Here is a 23,432-nt window from a genome sequence, read left to right as displayed (position 1 = left end):
AGGAAACTACAGGCCAATAAGTTTCATCTCTGGTTTGTCTAAAATATTTGAAAAGGTTATGTTAAAACATACGGTGATCTTCCTGGAAAACATTCTATTTTTCAAACCAGCAAAGGTAAATCAACATCTACAGCACTCCATGCATTTACTACATCTGTACTACATGCTGTGGACAATAAGTATCTGTCCCTGGGGATATGCCTAGCTCTTACTAAAGCTTTTAACGTTGTAAATCATGAGATTTTGTTAGAGAATAAAAAAATATGGTGTTTTGGGCCTCTCAAATAAATGGTTCAGATAATATCTTCAGGGAATACATTAAGTTGTTGAAATATCCCATCTTAATGAATCTACATATCACAAAGACAACTTCCAATCAGTTAAAAAAGAGGTTAAAACAGTTGTCCCTCAGGGCTCTATCCTAGGTTCTTTGCTATTTTTACTCTACATAAATAATATGTCAGATTGTATCTTCGGTGCCAAATCCATTCTTTTTGTTGATGATGCTACCATTCTAATAAATGCCAAAACCAGTCCTGAGCGACAGCAAAAAGTAGACTCCTCAATGATATACCTTCAAAATTGGTTTCAAAACAACTTTTTGTTAATAAATGTACAAAAAACAGTATGCATACATTTTGGCAAAAATCCTTTACTCTTGTTAAACTCCAAGATAAGGACATAAATTTTGCTGATAGCGTACATTTCTTGGGTGTTCAGATTGAATCATTCCTAAAATGATCCTTATATATTGACATCTTAAAATCGAAACTTAATGATACTCTTTTTCTACTCAGATATTTGCTTTTTAGTACTAGCTAAAATAACCTAAAATGTATTTGTCATTCAAATTTTCAATCTCGATTATGATATGGCACTGATATTCTGGGGTGGCTCAAGCCATAGGCAAAGGATTTTTGAAGTGCAGAAATAGGCCATAAGAGCCATCTTAAACTTACCTTTCAGGCAATTCCGCTGGTCTCATTTTCATGAACTGCAAATTATGTCTGTGGCTACTCCTTATGTATACAATCTAATCTTATTTGCTAAGAACAACGTCATATATATACAAACAAAAATTAAATATCCATCATCATAATACATGTAATAAAAAACTTGATGTACACATGGAGTCAAGATGGTCTAATTTGAGTGATGAGGAACCATACCACCAAGGAACCTCATTTTTTTAACCTGCTCCCTCAAGATTTGAAAGTATCTCCTTCAAACATTTTCAAACAAAACCTTAATGCATACTTGCTTATTAAACTGTCTGAATGTAAGTAATGTAAGCTGTCTGAAACATTGTTTTATAAATATCCCTATGTAATGTAAATAACCATTTTTTTCATGTGATTTACACAAACATAATTGATGTCCTTTTTTTTGTTTTACGGCAAAACCGTGCTAAACTGGCCTATGGTGAATAAAGCAATAAATAAATAAATTGAGTGGAAACTAAGGCATCTTGAGAATTCCAGGATAATCATAAATTTCGACTAAATGCAATTGGTAAGAGTACCTGATAACACTGTATACTCATATGAGAAAATCAACAAGAAATTAGTGGGTCATAAAAGAATGTGACTTGGATGCACTTATAATTGACATATATGAATGAAGAGCGCTATGCTGGCTTGGTCATGTTAAAAGAAAGCATTACAGTTGAATCACCAAACAGGTATATGAGACAAGAGTAAATACTTAGATAGGAATGAGTAGACAGAAATATTTATCAGTGAATGCAGTCAAACAGAATCTTAAGTCAAGGATATTAGTAGTCTCAGGAACAGAACAGCATGTATGTAGTATATAAAGGAGGCAGACATAGTATGCAAATAGGGCGAGTATGGAAAAAATTAATTAATGGAAGTGAAAATTCTGAAATAAATTATAGCTAGACTTTTTTGTACTCAAGACTACCTTGAAAGGGAAATGGGTGGTGGATATGCATGTATCTTTAATAGTATTTCTGAAGTACATTGACATAGGTATTATTGGTATTATCAAATTGCAGCCATTCGATTCAAATTACAAAGACTTTTTGAGATTCTCCTCAGCAAATACATTCTCTCTCATTCCTGTTCATTTTAATTTCAGAACATTCATTGAGGGCACACTCAGCGGTGCACTTCATGAGGTTGTTAATGAGGGATCTTTTGTTTTTCTTCAACGTGCTGTGAACTACTTGGAAAATTTGCAAGAAGACGATGAAAACTTGGTGAATATGGAAAAGCATAACCAAGAAATGGTATGTAATTCATATTAGTATGGTTTTAAGTCTTTATTTAACAAAAAGTCCTTAGATGAGCTGTTCCTCACTATATGCCTCAGGTATTTTCAAAAACACCTTTCTATGACTGGAAGGGAAGTACATAAACCAAGCACAGTATCCAAATGAAAAAAGGTTGGTTTCATAGCTTATAAGAGAAACCATCAAATACCAAGTATAGAGACAGCAGAGGGGGCAGAGGTTTTTGCTTTTAGACAAAGGATACAAGATTTAAAAGCTACAGACAACTCTATTTGAAAACAAGCTTTCCCCTCTTTGGAATTGGGACTAACATTAACTGACAAAATTATCATGCCAAATTCCATGCTCACAAATTCTATAAATTATACCATATTAATTCTACCTTCTGCATTTTCCAAAACCCCTAAGTTGATCAAAGCAGATGTTCTGATCCCCATGCCCTTATTTGAGTTTAATTCCCTTAATGCTCTATTTATCTTACGAATTAGTATGCCTGAACCTAAGCTATCCTTATCAACATCATATTCTCTATCTATGTCCACACTAGCTGTTTAAATATCCTTACCACATAGATCTTCTATTTTCTTTCCATCTCTCTAATCTTTCTTATGTCAATTAAAAATTTCCAAGTCTTATCTTAGTGGTAATGGTTTTTCCCTTTTTATTTCCTGATACATTTTCACCAATGTGTTCAGTGCACCCATTTCACTTTTCTTCTGTAAACTGTCCATATCATTGCCTTGCGTGAATATTATGACTGAAAATTATGATTCTTCTTCACAGCTTAAGAAAATACAGAAAGTGATAGCTGAAGAAAAAATGACCTCAGAAAGGATTCTTCAAGAGAAATCAGATCTGATATGCAAGATAAAGGTGAGTATGCTGTTTTGAAGTCTATGAACAGTGATTTTGGCAAGGTGTTTATGCTTTCTAATAATATAAATTGCTTTATTTACAAATTAATTACTTAATTAACAAGGATGTGCAGCCTCTAAGTGTTTGTACACAAATAGAGTATTTTTAATCCTAATTCTTATACATAGGAAACTATGTTAGCCAAGTGCAAGGAGCATTTGGCTGCAGACTTCTGGGTATTTGGTTGAAATTCTTGGTGATGCCTCTGGTAAACTCAATCCAGCTATCCAAGAGTTGCAAATTTCTGCTCCCTGGAACTCTGTGGAGACAGAGATACTGGTGTGGGGAAAGCAATTTGCCCATTAATTAATATGCACCATATAAATGCCTTAAGGCTTCTTCTTTTTGGGGTATTTTCTACCCTCATCTTTCAAAACTAAATTTATGATTTATTGAAAGGAATGAATGGAATCATGCTCACTGATTTGATAAATGACTGATTGTAAAATTTTTTCTGAGTCGAATACACTGTTTTTGCTTTATTAATGTCCATATTTATAGGACTTACTGTGCTTGTTATAACAATAATAATCTATTGTTCAGTCACACATGACATGGAACTTGTCAATTAGTATAAATATTTATTCACACATACACAAAAATAAACATATGTACATGGGCATATAGCGTCTTTCAGTTTATACTTGAATGTAATGGGAGATAAAGTTAACTTAATATCTTGTGGCAACTCACAGCAGATGTGGAAGGCAGAATTGTATGGTCAATGCTTTACAGTAGTCAAACCATAGCAGAGAAGATGCATATTTGCTTTGTAATGTGTGAAGTACTGATGTATTGTTGAGTTACTTGGGAACAAAGATGAATTACTCTTCACAAAAATGTAACTCTGTCAAATATAAATGCAAGGTAAAGAAAGTACACTTTGATTTTAAGAGTTTTAAGTGAAGATTTGAATGTTGGTTTCCCAAGGTATCTAATGGATTCTTTCATAATGGTCTTCAATGATTTTTTTGGGAAGAGGACTTGGCAGGAGTTCCCCCAGAAAATCATCCAATAGAAAATGGGTTTGAATTATTGCAAAGTAGACCATTTTTAATATTTCGGTGGAAGTGATTGAGACAAGCTTCCTTATAATATATATATATATATATATATAAATATATATATATATATATATATATATATATATATATATATATATATATATATATATATATATATATATATTGTTAATAGTTGACATATGAAATAAGATAAATTCATTCATTTAACTTTCTCTATTTTTCTCTATAACCGCATTTACAAATTTGAAGGCACTTCTATTCATTGATTCCAATGTCTATATCTCGGCCACATGTAAAATCAAACTAAAGAAAAGCATTTCACAAACCTCTTCCACAATCCCAGTGGCACTTGACTCACTCAAAGCAACCCCTGAAACATTCCCAAAGTCACTTTTCCTTGGTCTATCCTACTTTGTATTTCCTCTGTGCAGTTGCCATTTCAGATAATTAAACTTCCTATGTACTCTTAAATTTTGATTAATTTCAATGTCAATGATGGTGAAGTGGGGAAGATGAGAGAGGAAGAGAATTTAACAGGGAAATAGTAACTCATGGGCCTCAATCACTTGCTAGAGAATCCTATCGCAATTGGCATCCGCAGGACCAGCTGGATGTTGGTGGCACATTCACTGTATCAGAGTGGTGTAAGGTAATGAAGGATCAACATTAATCGTCTCCTATCACTCCATCCACCCCTCATCTTCCCAACTTCACAACCATTGATCATTGAAGTATCTCTGAAAATAATATACCTATCATGCCAAAATAAGAGGTGCTTTTTGACGATTACTAGGTTGCTAAAATATTTCAAAATTTTCTCACATTTTCTCCAAATTAAATTTTTACCCCTCTAACTGCTTTACAAATCCTGTTTTATCTATGTTAATTTTCATTCAAATTTTACATTCTACTGATGCTACTCTTTCCATTATCATTTATGATTCCTTTTTTTATCTCAGTGGTCACTCTATGGACATTGACATATTTATTCCTTTCAATGGTTTTTCAAGAAGTTAGTTTCAGTCCATGCATACTTTATAGCAAGACAGAGGAAGCTATTAATTAAATAAAATGGAACATGGCTGTGGGGATAGATTATAACCATGCAGAATGACTCAAGGGTTTAGAAAAACATGGAAGGAAAGTTTTTACAGACTCTTTCAAAGTAATTATGAGAGAGAAAATTGGCCCAAGAACTTCATTAGATTAGATTATTTCCCATCCCATTAAAAGGGAAAGGCAGTCTGTAAGGACTATGAGATCATATGTTTGATTTCACGTACAGATAAGGGACGCAAAAAGAATAGTTTTATTTAGCAAAAAAGTTTTCTCAAAGACCAGAGAGTTGATGACAAGGACCTAAGATAGAATGTAAAGAAAAAATTAGCAAACAATTTGATACATAGCATAGTTTTTTGTGGTTTAGAAAATTAGTTGTTGGGGCAGGCTTATAAGCATAGATTGTTGACTCTGAAATGAGTGCGGAGAGGAATGGAAAAAATAAAATGAACAGAAATGAAAACAAATGAGGAAGTGCTAGGCATGGTCATGGAGCAGGAGAGGAGATAAGGTTGTGGAGAGAAATTCAAGAAGGCAGGAGAGAGGAAATGCAAGCCCCTTATAGTGGCAATCAAGCAATGAAACCTGATAGTGGAAATATTGTAGGACAAGAATAGCCATGCTGAATAGAATTGAGGCTGGAAGCATCTACATATAGTTGAAGAACAGTTTCTTGTAAACCAGGTTTTAGAGCAATTATTTAGTGTTGGTTAGATGGAGCATAAAAATGTAGCAATGCTTAGGTAGTGGATCCAAGAACTTATTTTGATTAGTTGACTGCACTTAATGGTAATAATAACTTTTCTTCCTCCAATGATAACTCATTTTGATTTTACTAATGCTTTTCCCCAAAAGATTAGTCAGCCCATATACTAAAAAGTACCGATGACATGCAGCAACTTTGTCTTACAACTTTTTCAATATTCACCTTCTATGTTTTCTCATAATCTGTTATTTGCCTCCTATTCTCTGATCATTACGTCTATAACACCATAATAATCTTTCATCTTTTTTTATAAATGGGCATTGAGAGTAACATATAAAGCAATAGGAGAGATAAAAACATAAGGTAAAGCTGTTTACACAGTATTTAACACTTTTATGTGATTCTAATTGTCTGATATATCTATTTATTTGATTTATGATTACTGTGGTGGATTAATTTTTACAAGTTTATTATATTTCTACTGAATACATTTTCCATTTATTATGCAAGCTGTATGGGGGGATCCACCTTCAATGAGATCTTAGCAACATTGTAATGAATTACATGAATAAATGACACCCATATTAATAAAGATAGTATCAATTGATTTATGTAATAAGTTTGGAATGTCTTTACAGGATGAGATAAATGATGAAAAAGAAATTGAAAAAGTTATAAAGAATTATGTCAAACACTGGGAAAAATCAACTCAAGAGCAACTACTCATGCGACTTTCAAATGGCCTTAATGATCAGAATGAAAAACTAAAAAGGCTAGCAAGGGATTTGGAGGATGAAGAGACCACTAATGAATCACTGACAAAATATCTTACACTCGCCTGCAATGTAAGTATAAAATAGGTTGTCCCATAAAATGATCCATCTTTCATCATCAACTTATGTGGAATTTGGAGAATTGAATTAGATAGATGCAAATATTAGCCAAATATATTTTATTTTACCTGTGGGAGTGTTATCCTATCAGTAAATATTTTTATCCATCACCTTCTTCAATTCAAAGAATATGGCTCAGTTCTCAAGAGCTTTTAGAAGATTTCATTGGCTTTGTGGTAACAAAATGAATGCATAATTTAAGGAAAACTGATCATATATTCAATAACTTCATTTGAAGTGACTTACAGGAACCTAACAAAGGCCTTACTGCAGAATTAGTCCGAATTTAAAAGCATGAAAGTGACTTTATCATTTTTCAGCAAATTTAATACTGAGACTGGTTACTAATTTAAACATTTCCAGGCATGATTATCAAACTTGATGTATTTTGTTTGCTTAATTATTCATATTATTTGATTTTACTCCATAGTCATCAACTCTATGGTTGATTCAATAGGAAAGTAGATTTCCCTTTGCACAATATGCAATGGCCTGTGAAATTCACACATTCTGGGCTGGGCATCTGTATTTTCTCAACAAAATTTTGCAACCCATATGGGTCAATGTGATATATATGGGATGAGAATCAGTAAGTATTAATGAAACAATATTATGAGATTTACCAGAAAGAGGAAGCTAATTTGAGCATTGAAATAGGAGGATAAAGACTAGAGTAGGTGGAGCAGTTTACCTACCTTGGAAGTACTTGGTACAAAATGGTCAACATAGTAGGGACATAATAAGAAGAATTGCACGAAGCAAAGAACCTTCCAAAAGGAGAAGGGAATTGAAAAAAGGAATTTGGAGCGAGTATGAAAAAAAAGGCTTGTCAAAATGTTGACATGTGCCACGGTTTTTTATGATGCAGGAACATGGTAATTGGAACAAGATGATAGGCATAGATTGGAAGCTTCTGAAATGTGGGCGTGGAGAAGGATGGAAAAGGTGAAGTGGACAGAAAGGAAAACAAATGAGGAAGTTCTAGGCATGGTGAGGGAGGAGTTTGTTGGCAGAGATCCATTTGAGGCTGGGAGGGTGGATGCAGAGTGTTTTGATTAGCAATGGGATGTTGAAGACAGTAACGGAGGGGAGAATGTCAGGAAAGCACGAAAGGGGTAAAAATAAGACAAGTATATAGGATTGAACGAAGAGGGGAGAAATGTGCAGAATTATAGAGGGGCTTATTGTAATGTTGGAGTTTGTTAGGAGAGGTAAAGAAAGTATCGTAGTACAGTTACACTTGTGTAGTCCATGTTGGTCCTAAACCTACCTCAAATTGTAGAATACCAACAATACTTTTTCCTCATGTAGCAGATCATCTTCCTTCTGCATACTCAAGTTTTAGCAATATCCTAATAGATTTTAATGCCTTAGTTACCCTTCAATACCTGTTGCATTAAGAATACCTTCAGATCTCCTCAATTTCCTACTTTAAATGCAATATAAACTTGGAAATGGAGGATATTAGTTGTTTCTCTGTTCAGCTTGATTTCTCTTATACCAATGCTATTTCTATTTACTCATGCTTCTTCTTTCCTCTCTTTCAATTAGATGTACCATTTAGCTCTTGACATTTGGAATCATTGTCTATTACCTTTCACATTTTTCATCAGTTCCACATACTTCCTTCTCCCCATATTTTGTTTCCTTCAAATGGATTTAACTATGAATATCATTCCTCCTTTTGTCTTTAGATATCAATGCAATTATTTATATGACAATTGCTTCTTCTTAAGGTATTTTAAAAGAATTATTACAGTTCCATCTTCCTGCTGTACAGGATCTAACTGAGCAAATAGCACGGTGGAAAGAACAATATGAGAGAGATTTGGAGGCCATCGAGGCAACTATTGCTGATTTGAAGGCTGCAAAAGAAGTTCAATCAAAAACATACAGGGAATTGGAAAAAGAGGTATTGTATCCCTATTATGTAATTATTGTCCTAAATAGTAAAATAAAGGGTATCAGCAGTTGTTGGCTATTTTACCTTTTAACTTAGAATCTATAATGGAAAAATTGTACATTAAATTATGGTATCTAGCTGGCCATGCTAGAGTATTTTATAGCAATATAATGAAGAGTAATTCCACAAAAAGGTAACCTTAGCTACCAATTTGATTTAACCTTAATGCCCAAACATCAAGCCTGTTCCCTATATTACTATTTTGAAAATTACAAATATACTAGTAATTGGATTAGATGCTGGTAATTTATTGATTAAAGAATTTTTCAATGTTAATTTAAAGCTAAGTACATACGATTGATGCATTTAATATTTGGTGACAGTTTGTTATACGATCTCAGACACAATTCAAGGAATCCCAGTTTAATTGTTTTAGTGTGTTTGGATGATAGTTTACTTAACTTTTGAAGATTAGAAATCACTGGAAAAGCCTATACGTTATTTTTAGAATAGAGCAATATGGATAACATTTAAATACTTGGTAGATATCTTGTTGCAAATTTGTGTAGATTGGTTTGGAAGAAATAGTTATAATATTTACCACAAAAAATGCTGGCAGGTCTTTTTTGCAACTACAATATTTCCATGGAGAGATGTAAAGACCCTTCAGATAATTATACCATAATAAATGTTTGTACCCTCCCATGGACTACAACTGTTACTAGATCGAAAGGCTTGTACATTCCAATGACCCCTAGAGCTGTGCTGGCTGGAGCAATGATAATTGCTCCGGATAAGGTCACCCATACTAGAGAGGTTGAAGGTTAGGAACCAGACAAAAGGTAGTCCACTCAGCGTCTGTTCCTCAGTGAGGTGGCTGCAAAGGCATCTGACCATTGAGTGATGGTGTCACATTAAAAACACTATTGAGGAAGGCAACAGGAAACCACCTCAATTATTATTCCTAAGATTAATATGATGGACATTACAAAGAATATGAATCCTGGCAACTATGGAGCTCGGCCCAATCGACTGTGGGTCATGCCTGGCAGCGGGGGAGGCAAGGCTTCTGTGGTCGTCATCCCTCTAAACCCTTGCAAGGGAAAACCAGCACCAGCATGACAGAAGACGCAGGAGAAGAAGACCAAATTAGTTAGAATAGGTACGTGGAATGTTAGGACAATGATGAGGACAGGGAAATTGGAGAATGTTAAGCGAGAGATGGAAAGGGGAAATATAGATATTTTAGGTCTATGCGAGGTGAGATGGAAGGATAGCGGAGATTACTGGAGTGATAATTATAGAATAATATACAGTGACGGGGACAAAAGCCAACAAGGGGTTGTCATAATATTGAATAAAGAAGTAGGAAGAAGCGTAGTCAACATAGAACAAGCAACGGATAGAATATTACTAGTAGAGATAAAAGCAGAACCGACAAACTTGGTCATTGTTCAGGTACACATGCCACCGAGTAACTATAAGGAGGAAGAGGTCGATAGGATATATGATCAGTCAGAGGATATAATCGTGGATGTTCCTGAAGGGAAGCATTTTATAGTGATGGGGGATTAAGATGCAACAGCAGGTGAAGGAAAAGATGGTTATGAGGTAGGCTATTACAGTTTAGGTAGGTGGAATGATCACAGGGAGAAAGCAATTGAATTCTGCATGAGAAAGGGATTATTCATCACCAACACTTAGTTTAGACACTACAAAAGACGCAAGTATACATGGAAAATGCTGGGTTACTCTGAAAGGTATCTTAGAATATAATAGGGTTAGACACAGATTTAGGAACAGCGTGATTTATTTGTAGTTTCCCAAGAGTGAATGCAGACTCTGATCACAATTTAGTTGTTATGAAGTGTAGCATCTGATTCAAAAAGATCTGGCTGGAGAGGCTTGTTAGGAAATGGAATGTATTAGAATTAACTGGATTGACAAGGAAGGAGTATCAGTGGGCTGCAGAGAAAATCATGGGTCAGGGAAAGGAGCAGAGTACTATTGAGGAAAACTGGAAATTCATCAAAAAAGGAATATCGAAAGCCATAAAAGAGACTATTGGAACTGTTAATAGGAAAAGGACAAGGAAACCATGGATCACGGGTGAAATCACAGATGGATGAGGGAAGAAAATGGAAGAATGTAAATACAAAGTTAGGTAGAGGGAAGTACAAAGAGTCATAAATTGATATGTTAACAAATATGGCAAAAGAAGCATGGTGGAAGACGCAGTGCGAGGACATGGAAAGTATGCAGTTGGTATAGGTAAAGGTGTGCAAGGCTTTCAAATGCTCTAAGACTTAAGTCTCTCTTTGCAGGTTCAAATTGGCCTCCAAATTTACCCCAGAAATCTATGAAAAGAAACTCCTATATAACTGACTTCATTGACATGACCATATTCAACTTGAATTGACTTGGATGGTTCATTTTCCATGTAGTTTCTCATTCAGAATGCGGCTAAAAAATTTCTTGGATGCATAATGCTATTGAATAGAATTTGCTCAAGTTTGGGCAACCATAAGCAGTCATATGCAACTGTTGGAATGGCAGGAAATGTTGGTTCTTTTCAAATCCTTACGGTGTTTGTTTATGTCAGGTAACATCTAAAATATGCTAATTTTTAATTGATTGTTCGCAGTGGTATATTATCCTGCAATTTTATGGTAGGCACAAACTTAAAATGTCTTAAATTGTTCACTCTCCATGAAGTTCTATATTGCTCGAAGAAAACTTTAAAAGTTTTAATGTACAAATATGAAAGTATGTGCGAATGGTATTAGTATTATGCATGTTCCTTAATTGCTTTAAGTGACCTAGGTAGAAATTATTCTCATGAAAATCTTGGACCATTGAAAACTTGATCCCTGTAAATCAATTTTTGAAGTTGGATCGTTTGGGGCCTACATTTAGACTAAAGACTTCTAGTGCGATAGCTTGGTCAGAGTTTCATTTGAAGGAGCTTTAGCTCAAGGTAAGGTCTATCCTTACCTCTCACAACCAACCAGTTGTTTAGGGTGGATGTAAGGGGATTAATACTAATGATCTCCGTGTGCTTCCAATCAGTTCAACTTGCGCCAAGGGGAGATGGATGAGTTCCTGGCAATGAAAGCAGAGCGCAAGAGGCGTGAGGCTCATGAAAAGTTTGAGCATGATTGTGCGGTGCGCCTCCAGGCATGGTGGCGAGGTCTCATGGTTCGGCGGTGCCTTGGGCAGTTCCGACGTCGCAAGAAGGCAGCAGGCGGAAAGGAGAGTGCCAAGCAGAAGAAGGGGAAGGGCAAGTAAAGGGGGAGGAAGCATGCATCCACATGGGAACCATCCATCCACATGTGGCTAATGGCTTCAAGTGCTGAAAACATGACATGTTTAGGTAGCTTGTATGGAGTAACTGTTTACGTTTAGTGGTGTGTGAGTGTGGTGGTTTATAGGGGGTAGGGATTCAGCTGCTGATCAGAGGATATAGGTTTGATTCCTGATGACATTGGACACTCCCAGCTCTCCCCAAAATGTGATTTTTAAGGTACATACTATTTCTTTCTGTGAAACCACATGAAACATAGAGAAAGGGACCGCTTTTCATTTTATGATGTGTGAATTTCAACCGTCATAAAGCTTTATATGTTGTAAGCTCTATCCTCACCTATCTAAACAACCGTCAGGTCAATTGGCTTGTTTTGCCTTTAAAACTGCATTGGCATGAATTATCTTTCATGAATGCCATAGCTTACAGTCATCTTGAGAGCACACAACAAGAGGATCTTAGGACAAAAAACCTAAAATGCAAGGTAGAGAAGATTTTGAAGGGTCCATAAAGTAAATGTCAGATGACAGTAAGAGTTCCCAATCACAATTGTTAGCGTGCTAAACTTTAGTGTTATCACTGTTATAAATTGTGTGCAGTAAGATACAAATATTTAAAACTAATATTACTGGAATCTCTTATTTCATTCCATTGGCATAATCTGCTGATATACTGTTGGTCCCAATAATTTATGCTGAGTCATGAGCATAATTCAATGTTCCCTGCCTTTCCAAGAAAACAAATAAAACCACTCTTCAATTTTCCTACATTAATGGAATGTGGTAGTCCAGCATGCAGAGTGCTGGACTACTGACTGGCCTCGGTTTGATTCCGTGCGATGCTTCTAGGCATCCTCAGCTTCACCCAAGCTGTGCCATTTTTTGGGTACCAGTCCTGGGAAACCATAGGAGGTTCAGGGAAAGAAACTGGCCCCCCATCCTCACCGATGAAGTTCACATACTGCTTCGCTTAGTACTAGGTGAGCCTTACCATCACCTATCAAACCAATCTTTGGATTTACAACTGTGGTTTTATCCCCTTTTATCTGTCTGGTGAATACTCTACAAATTTATTCAAGATAGACTTCCATGTTATGCCACTGTACGCCCATAAAAGGCTGAACATTAGAGTGACTACCTAGTTTTTCACTAATATCAATTTAGATACAATTATTTCACTTGATTTCATCACAGGTGAACAACAAAAATGCAACTGAAAAGTGTAACTCTGTCAGTATATGTTGACAGAGATGAAAAAGAGATTCAGGTATAAAAAAGGTATCTTTAACAAAACTGTAAAAACAAGTACATGCATTAATGCCGGAGGTCTTTTCAGTAACATGGCTTATAATAAATATCATTTATGAGTGAAGCCTTTTGGTTTTCTACGAACCATATCCGAAAAATATAAAGTGACAGTTAAATGTGGGAATTATCAAATTTAGTTATGCCATTTGTATTTTGAATTTGTCAATTCAAATGTTTCCTAATGTTTAAATTAATTTAATCCTATTCATGTGATCAAATTTTATCCATCTATTGCTAATATGCCTTGGATCTTTGATTACATAATTTTCACGTACTGTCAAGTTAACTCCATAAAGATTGTTTTTAACCATGAATGTAAAATTTCTAATTGTTACCAAGTACCAAATTTCCTTGCCCATAAGGTGCACTTTTGTCTCCAAAATGTGCTGTACAATCAGCCCGCACCTTATGGCCCAGGAGCATACGGAGATAACTTTGACCAAGCTGATTCTTTGGAGAAATACTTACTATGGAGTATATTTTCCTGCATCAGGCATAGAAAATTGCTGTCTTTATTACCAATTTTGATAGCATCACTATATTGAGTGATTAACATTTTGTTGAAAGTGAAATCTAAAATATTCACAAATAAACCATAAATTATCGATTAATTACATCTTAAATGTGGCGCTGCTGTGAAACTTAATACGAGTTGGGGTAACAGGGATGTTGCCACTCTGCTAATATATCGATTGTATTTTTCCCGTTAAACTTGGAGCCTACAGACATTCATCCTTAAGTAGTCTGAGAGTGTCATTTAGGCACAGAAAATGGTTGCTTCTGGTACAAATTTTGATAATATCAAAATAATAACACATAATAAGCATCACACAAAAAGTTAAAATGATAATAAATTCATGTAATCTTAAGAGATAAGATTGTCACAATAACTGCACTTGAACTTGAAGTTGTAAATTAACAAGTGATGATGAATTTCTGCGATTCTACGATGAATAAATGATACATGTTTAGCTACTAATCTTTTAATAAAACAATCCAATTTTCTTTGTATTTGGTGCTAACATCAAAATAATTTGATCTTTTCAGTCTGATCCAAGAATTTTCATAAATTCTAACCTGAAAAAAATCACAGTGCATGCTGAATGCTTTCATGTTCTCATGCTCCAGCATGTCTTCATCTATGAACTATGAATCAGGTTTAGGTGAAAGAAGGGACTACACAGTCTCAATCTGGCCTCATTGAAGATCTTAAATAAATAAATATGAACAATAGATTGAAAAATGAAGCAGAGGTTATAAAATATCATGATCTACAAATATTTTTCCAAATGCGAATAGGTCTCCAAGTGTATGTGAACAGGGCTCAATTAGGGCAAAGACTAATAATTTGCTATACTTCTGGGTAACCAATTATAGGGAGTCAGTTATAAGTAAATTTGAATTCAATAGAACTGACTTAATCTGTGGTTAAATATTAAAATGTAACAATATGACTTTCCATTTATTTCTTTGTAACAAATATTACATTGTAAAAGGAAATAATTAATAATTCTTGATGGAATTTTAGAATGTTTTATGGGGCACAAATATTTGTAGAATATTAATACTAAAAAAAACAAACTATATTAAATTCTAAAAAAATATTTTCTGCTCATAACATATTTGTAACAATAACCAGTTAAGCATGGTAATAGCAACAAGTTAATGCACAAATGTGGGGAAACAGTGAAAATCAACAGACACTTGTTGGTTAACAAGGTTTATACATGGTTTAGGACACGTAACATATACCAAGGTAACTAGATTATGACTTTGATGGTAATTTGCTACAACTGATCAAAAAGGTATAGAATATCACTAACCTCTTCAATCAAGAAGATAATGGTAGTCAGACTTCTACCTCTAGATGGTATGTATTAGGAACAAATGACACCTTGATGGTATCAATCAGAAGGAAATGACATAACGGCTCTTCCAAAAAGCATTCATTACCTTTCCAGTAAAACTCTAAGAATAAATTTTAGATATATCTCTATTTTTAAATGACTCGAAAATAACTTTTCATTTAAAAATCAAGTATTTAAGGAAAAACGTCTTTAACTGAAACAAAACTGTCAGCATTGGCCACAATGATGCAACGCTTGTGAAATACCAATAATTTTAGGTGATAGCACTTTCCAACCTTGAAAACCTGGATATATGAATGATTCTTCAAATTTGATGTCCAAGGTACGAGGGTCATCCGGAAAGTAGTACCCGTTCGTGCCGCATGAAGTGCTGACGACGCGAGTAGCCGCTGGATGAGGTCAGATAGCTTCAGTGGCTTGTCTGCCTTCTCTGAGCCAAGTTGCGTGACGCTAGCATTGCCTGTGTTGTTTCTGTGATTGTTTACAATGTTTAAAAAAATTGAGAACGCCGCCAGTTGTGAAGTGAGGGCAGTGATTAAATTCCTCAATGCAAGAAACGTTCGCCCATGTGATATTCATCGCCAATTAAAGGAGGTGTATGGAGACAATGTAATGGACGAGTCGTCTGTTCGGCGGTGGTGTCGCAACTTCAACATGGGGAGGGGGAACACACACGACGATGAGCGTTCGAGGAGACCGTCTGTCATTACAGACCAACTGGTGAGCTCAGTTGACGAATTCGTGAGGAACGATCGGCGCGTCACAATTGATGACATCTGTGAGCATTTTCCCAATGTTTCTCGAACAATTGTTCATGAAATTGTTAAACACCATCTGCATTATGCAAAAATTTGTGCAAGATGGGTCCCTCGCGTATCTCAATGAGCTGGCGGCGAAGGACTATGCAGCAGGAATACAGAAACTTGTCACACGTTATGACAAATGCCTTAATTTGCTTGGAGATTATGTTGAGAAGTAGTTTAAAGTATCCTCTTTCAAATAAAATTTTTTATGTTTGTTAATATTTACTTTTGTGTCTTTATTTCACGAACGGGTACTACTTTCCGGATGACCCTCGTATTTATATTAAAGTCTAATCCACAAGGAAAGGAAAATGGAATGAAGAAATAATACTTGGGCAAAATGATTGCACATGTACTGCTCCATCATGTCTCATGATTTTCTTCCTTTTTTCTGACCATAAATATTACTGGTTGACCACGTTAATGAAAATTGGATATCCCTAGAAGTTGGTCATTATTTCCTCATCATAAAATTTCCGCTATATTATAACTAATTTCTGAATTTCATTTGTCCATTGAAAAAGTCACAGTAGTAATACAGCTTGTTATCACGGCAGTCGTCTAAACCCATGGGTTCAATAGCATTATGATTTGATTTAAAATCGGTATATACATATTTTGGCAGTTGGGGCTCCCCATGTTTCATTAAAAATTTTATGGTTTTCTTTTTTTTTTAAATTGCAGTTATGACAATGATTGATTTTTGAAAATGCAACCAAACATTTTGCTCACAGTTTCCCCATTTCATTCACTTTCTTGAATCTATTTCTGTAATTTAATGCTTTTCTAATTCTCCACATCTCTTTCAATTTTTATACTCTGAATCAGGTGCTATATTTTCAAAACGACTGCAGAAAGTTGGTGACCTCTGACACATGATATCACAGTCTATACTAATGGCTCTGCTGCAGTCGCTTGGTCAAAAAAAATGAAACATTCCACTTGTTGGTAAAAATTGCACTACTTGGGTGAAGCAACAAATTGGCAGAATAATCAGGTGAACACCAAGCTGATCTTAGTGAATGAAACAATGAAGGGATTGAGTTGTTCATCCAGGTCAGGAATCTAAAAATTATTGTTTTTCTTTAAGCTTAGAACTTAAAATTTCACTGGCATGCTTCATATGTTTGAGGCTTGATGGTCTTGAGGTTTGATAGTCTAGAGGTTTCATGGTTCTGAGGATTGATAGTCTAGAGGCTTGATGGTCTTGAGGCTTGATGGACTTGAGGCTTGATAGACTTGAGTCTTGATGGACTTAGTTAATGTCATGTATATGTTAGAATAACGCCTGAATGCTTCCTCCACATCTCTCTCAACTGTAGTGCAGCACTTTTCTGAAGAGGTTCCTGCAAGTAAATTAATAATAATTGCAGCAGTGTTCACAAAACAATGAACCTATATTGTGCTACATATGGATAAGCCTCTCGTCATCATCCTAAAACTGCAAGTCCCTTATCCAACAGTTGCAATCTTCTGTCTTCTGTGGTCGTGGAAGGTTTTAATGTGATGACGACCGCCAAAGCCTTGCCTTTTCCACTGCTGGACACAATAGGCCATTAAACTAAGTCCCAGATTTGCCAGGATTCATTATCACTGATAAAATCATTGTGTTAATGTGGGACGATTGAGATGACATATCCTTCATTGGCAGTGGGTAATGGTCAGTTGAAGCTTCCCTACTTTCCACAATGACAACTCTTGTTGCTCAACTCAAAATGATCACCTACCTTCAACCCAGTTTCCATATTTTCTCCACATTGGCAATTACTTCTGGGCCCCCTTCTTTGTGAAACATGAAGTACCCCTGGAGTTGGGCCGGGCTGACTCCCTTGTTAAAGCTCAGTACAGCATCTGCAAACTTAGTTGCCTCAGACTCTGCCTCTGCTTTCCTCCGCTCCTGAGATTAGGAAACATGGAATCTAAAATTACAGAAAACTCATATGCACATACTAAAAAATATATATAACATATTATATAATTATACATAAATATACATATGAACAGCATCCACCTTATACCCAAAAGTATTTTACAGTATCGTTCACGAGCTCTGCCTTTTACAGTATTCCTGTATTTGGGCATAAGTGGCTACTGTATTACACATATTTTATTCATGCTACAATTACACTCAAAATTATTTAATTAAATTATAACACAATTATTATCTAGTTAATTTATATTATCAATAATATACATTATTATAATCCACAAGTAAATACTATAAACTTGCCTCTTGCTTTTTAAGCTCTTCAACATTCAAGCTGGCCACATTAACATCTCCATTTCCTAATGGCAGGGCTATTTTGTCTCCATTTTCAAGAGAATAATTCCAGTAATAAAAGCGAAGGTACATTCGTTCTATTTGATATCTTGTACATTGCCCTATATACTCTTTCACATCCACTCGTCCTGGCCTTATCAGAGCAGGGTCCAGCCTAAAAAAATGTTCTCATAGTAAAAATATTTACACTACTCAAACACTCCAGTCTTACAACCATTGAATAGTCAAACGATTATATTTAGGAATATGAAGTACCATTGATTAAAAGTTGTCTTTTTTTCATCATGGTCTTTCAAAATAAAAGCAGAGGTGCAACTTGTACAGAACGTATTTTGCTTTGCTATACTGAGCAATTTTACAATGATATGCACTATGTATGTTCTTTGTGATTTTTTTCTCTGCATTACTGAATTAAATGATTATAGCATATTCACCTATCTAGGTAGTTTGTAGTCATGAAGAGAATCCTCGCTTCGGTGGATGCTACTCCATCAAGGCAATTCAGTAATCCACTAAATGTCACACGGTTAAGTCCTTCATAAGCTGCTTTTGCTTCATGGAGAAATAAAAAAAAAAACTCTTTGTATATTGTGCTTGGTAAAAATGGCAGATGAAATCCATCAGATCTTATCTATAAATATATTATGGCAGAGAAAAGTTACCTCATTGACTGACATGAAATGATAGAGAATTTTCAGAAACATTGTGATTATGATGGTTTTACCTTGGGGGGATTCAGTTCTGCTTGCAAAGGCAGCATCAACATCTTCCAGGAGAAGAACAGACGGCAGGGGGGCCACAGACAAGAGGTGTGCCAGGCGGTCATCAGTTAATCCACGTTCACTCAGGTTAAGCACACAAATACCAAAGCCTAATTCGCCAGCAAGAGCATTGATGAAGGATGACTTGCCACAGCCAGGAGGTCCATGGAGTAGGTAACCACGGCGGTATGGTATGCCTGGAATGGTTTCAAATATTTCTTCATTGAGCCTTATCATAATTTTTTATAAATACTAATGAAACAATAAAATCAATATTTAACAAAACAGAAAAAAAGTTTTTCAGTGTTAATTTTGTAGAAGAAACAACTTTTAGAAGAAGAATAATATAATAGAAGAAAAAATACTTCTGTGCCAATAATAGAATGATGAGACAAAATAATGAACTGGCAAGTAACACTGATTTATATTCCATATCCTAATCATCCTATACTAATTTTAAGTTGAATATTATTTAATATTTCTAACAAGTATTGACTTATCACAAATTAGCTTTATCATTTGCTTTCAATTTGGCAATTTTTATTAAGAGAACATATATTTTTTTCTCACCCCCGGATCTTACTTTAAGTTCTTTAACACTGTTATGTGGTTTAAACAAAAAAACTTAATATTAATTTGACAACTGGCAATCATTTCACAGCTCCCCATAAAACAAAGCAATAAATGAACTCTTATTATTCTATTATTTGCCTTAATTTCCACTAATTTGCTATGTATTAGGTCACTACTATAGAATTTGAATTTATTATATTTAACAATCTAGTAAGAAGCACCTGAATATTTTTATAAGTGTTCTATTATCATGCATCAAAATTCTACCTACTTTACTGCATGGGGATAGTTGCAGAGCTTTTTCTCCACCAGCTATTACAAGAGAGCAAACTAAGTTTCCAAGTTTGCCGGATGTGGATTGCACATTGCAAACTTAACAATAATTGAAAACCATTCAATTCAAATAAAAAGACTTACCCCGATTGCTGTACCATGATGGATTCTCAATGAACTCTCGAACATCAGAGAGGATTCTATTGGCCACACCTTCATCAAGGACAACAGATGCAATAGGTCTTCGCTTGCGTGGATGCCCAAAAGGCCTCCACTCAGATCCCATGGCTGTGTACATCACAGTCTTCCCTTCTTGTTGGATCAACGCCATATTCCTGGCTGAAATGAATATGGGACACTTCAAATTGAGCTGATCAAAAGAATCTTCCTACCTTGGGCACATTTCAGGAATGGGTTTGGTTAAAACTTGGTGAATATTTCCCGGAGAAACACATACACAAGTCAAAGTTAGTTTATTGGGATGCAAAAGATCAAATAAACCAGCAGTTGTACCCGTTGGGCAATGACACACAGGAATTGGTAACATTATCTATGAATATTCAAGGCTGGACAATACTATGATAAAACTCATTTGAGGTGGCATTGTGATAAACCATATAAGATTTCAGGGCTGAGTAGGATTTCTATCTCCAGAAGGTCAGAAGTGGACGTGGATGTTTATGAAGAATAAAATCACAAACAGATTAAATCATAATTGCACAGTTATCAAATCACATTCATTTATTTCCTTCTATGAATAAAGTTCTACAAAAATTATTTCACACGTTTTGACTAGATTTAAGTTAGCCAACAATGACTATTCACAATGAGGATAAATGTTTTACTCTTGAAATCATCTTTCTTGAGACCTTATAATATCCCTTTCACGTAAAGAAATATATTACTGCTACACTCATGTTGCTAGGGACTAAAAAGGTTAAATATAAATTGAGAAATTATAATTGAGAGATCACAGATGATAAAAGTTAAAGGAAACAGTAGTACTCATGCCAAAGTCTTTTTCCATCTTATATTTCAATTTTGAGCATGTACTCTAAGTGCTTAAGTTCATTTCCATTCCAGTTTACCTTTACTCAATAAAATCCTCGACAATAAGCTAACATGAACTTGTAATCGATTAGTTTCCAAGGAATTGTGGGGTTAAAGACTTTGTGGCAAAACTAATGTCTAGTTTGCAAGTACTTTACCCTTATACTAAGGCCACTCTAGTTGAAATCACTGAAGTTGATAATATGGGCTCTAGCATTAGATTTTGTGAAACTCTTTCTCTGAGGTAGGCATGCCTATTTAAATTATCATGAAAATATTTTTTTCACGTTTTGTTCCTACTTTGCACCTGCATCCCATTTTGAAAAAGTTTATTTCGTGTGAAACATTCTAATTCAAAGATAATAGTTCAATTTAATCACAGAGTGCATAGTTATGAACCAATAGTTTCGCATTTAATGCCAAATTAAAGATACTATTTTTCACATTAGTTTCAGACCAGATTAATAAAAAATGTATTAGTATTTTAAAAATAGACATTAAATGAAATTCATGCAATCAGTGAAATGAATGGCTGACGAGCTCAAACTCTTTGACTTTTCCCATTGCCACTATGAACTAAAAATGTAATGAGCAGTTCAAAGAAATGTCATTAAAATCTTCATAATAGGCCTTTGGGTTGTTTTCACGGACATTTTTTGATAATATGACTATTTGGAAATCTGGGGAAAGCTAATCCCATCAATGAAACCTACCTTCCTCTAAGATATCAAAGTACATCTCCTTGTTACGTCCAAAGGCAGTCAGAGTTACAGTTTCCCAAGGCACTCCCATGTGCAGGTCAAGAGTGTGTTGCTCTCTGGTCCTTTCAACCTTAATCCATGTGCTTCCATACCTAGCAGACAACATGAAGATCCACCCACCTTAGCCAAATGAATATTCAGTGAGAAGGGGCTAGGATAAAGGCATTTGCTGGATGCATACTACACGAAATGGCTCTGGCATATTCTATGTTTGGAAAATATTGAAAAGAAGGCATTAGGCATCCATTTGATTTAATCGTTAAACGCCCAGAAAAATTACCTTCAAACTTAGGCAAATATAAAATCAACATTGTATATCTCTTTTAGTATCAGAGAGACTAGGGTCAAATTTCAGAGATGATCGCTTCTACAATCAGAATCAAGTTTTCCCTAGTCGACCTGCTGGTTTTCTGGTCGACGCAGAATGTCACTTAAGGCAAGTTTATACAGCTATTTCAATGCTAGACTATGCACAATTAATATTGAATTGCTTTAAGGATTGCTTTGAATTGCTCATGAAAATTACCCAATAATTGTTTCCAACATTGATTATAGTAGATTCTCGTTGATTAAATCATGAATGATTTTGGTTTGTTGAGAAAAAAGAATACCGCAAAATTTATTAAAACATTCACTTTCTTCGGAGGTCACTTATCGACTACTTAATATAATAATAATCACCTGAAAAAATGCGTGCCAATACTAGGTATAAAATCGTATTTGGCGAAAACATGCCCGGTATCTTTTTGTAGCATGCTCGTTTCAACACTCAAATGCTGCGTTTGCCTACATGACAGGAAAAATATTATCAATTAATTTGATGTGTAGGTCAACATTACTATTCCGTTTTCTCATAAAAATCTATACGTATGGAAAGCAAATTGAAGATGACAAAGTGTTTCTAAAGGGGGTACAACCTCGCTCCTTTCAAAGTTATCCAATGAAGAAGCCACTGATAACTTTTATCCCTACAAGGAACTTCCATGGTCATCATAAAATGCCGACGAAATAAGATGAGGCCTCCCTGGAGTCCTTTACGAAGAATCGCAGCCCCAGCCCCGATTCCGAAAAGGCCAAAACCCGCACCAAAGTATGGATTATCGGACAATGCCGAAACATACTCGGTTACAGTCATTTTATAAAACTACGTATGGTACAGATGATGCAACTTCACCGAATAACGATACAACCTTCTCACATTCTTCCTATAGAGCTCATCCTATAAACGACAAGCTTTAGGGACTAAATCTTAGCAAATTATTTTATAGTGTTGTCTAGCATTTTTTACATATGCTAAGGTGGTGTGCACATGAGAGAAAATGAGTGTTCCAAAATTACATTCAAATAACAATGCTTACACGCAAAGCGCAATGTTTATTACCCTGCAGAGACCTCTGCTGCGTTTGCAGCATTCTGATAAAACAAAGATACAGATGGCGCCATAAACAAAACAAACTTTTTGCATGCCAAATAAAAATTCATTGTTTAAAACTCAAGAATTACCTTTGTATGCTTATATTTCTTTTCTAAGCAATATTAAAATTAAAGACTTCAAAATCTATGGGTTCGATGGTTTCCATTTGTCCCGTTTCCTTTTTCATTTTTATATTTCGAATTTCTTTAGTGTTCCAATTGACACTATAATTAAATGCCTAGCAAATGAGCTAATAGATCTAATCCTGCAATGGGCATCTAA

At 35.1% G+C, this 23,432-nt stretch overlaps 2 protein-coding genes across 4 annotated transcripts; one reads left to right on the top strand and one right to left on the bottom strand.

Moving 5' to 3' along the window:
* Positions 1-1,613: 1,613 nt before the first annotated feature.
* Positions 1,614-12,043, top strand: LOC139697358 (dynein regulatory complex protein 9). Its single transcript, XM_071596023.1, has 6 exons — positions 1,614-1,681; positions 2,101-2,251; positions 3,038-3,127; positions 6,598-6,804; positions 8,633-8,764; positions 11,825-12,043. The coding sequence occupies exons 1-6, from the start codon at positions 1,614-1,616 to the stop codon at positions 12,041-12,043; spliced, it is 867 nt and encodes a 288-aa protein (XP_071452124.1).
* Positions 2,381-23,083, bottom strand: Bcs1 (Bcs1 chaperone). 3 transcript variants are annotated; one of them, XM_071596016.1, is made up of 9 exons: positions 22,654-23,083; positions 22,418-22,522; positions 21,689-21,828; positions 20,070-20,264; positions 19,043-19,276; positions 18,753-18,870; positions 18,268-18,472; positions 17,765-17,934; positions 2,381-3,445 (listed from the first exon to the last, which is right to left on the bottom strand). In XM_071596016.1, the coding sequence occupies exons 1-8, from the start codon at positions 22,869-22,871 to the stop codon at positions 17,767-17,769; spliced, it is 1,383 nt and encodes a 460-aa protein (XP_071452117.1). In that variant the 5' UTR covers positions 22,872-23,083; the 3' UTR covers positions 2,381-3,445; positions 17,765-17,766. The 3 variants fall into 3 exon arrangements, with proteins under 3 accessions (XP_071452117.1, XP_071452119.1, XP_071452118.1); XM_071596018.1 differs by having other exon boundaries at positions 2,381-3,428; XM_071596017.1 differs by lacking the exon at positions 2,381-3,445 and adding an exon at positions 16,267-17,383 and having other exon boundaries at positions 22,654-23,082.
* Between the last annotated feature and the right edge of the window lie 349 nt (positions 23,084-23,432).

Source organism: Hetaerina americana, unplaced genomic scaffold (genome assembly GCF_022747635.1).
Source record: "Hetaerina americana unplaced genomic scaffold, ioHetAmer1.1.p SCAF_73, whole genome shotgun sequence".
NCBI lineage: Eukaryota > Metazoa > Arthropoda > Insecta > Odonata > Calopterygidae > Hetaerina > Hetaerina americana.
This window is presented reverse-complemented; position numbering and strand designations above follow the sequence as displayed.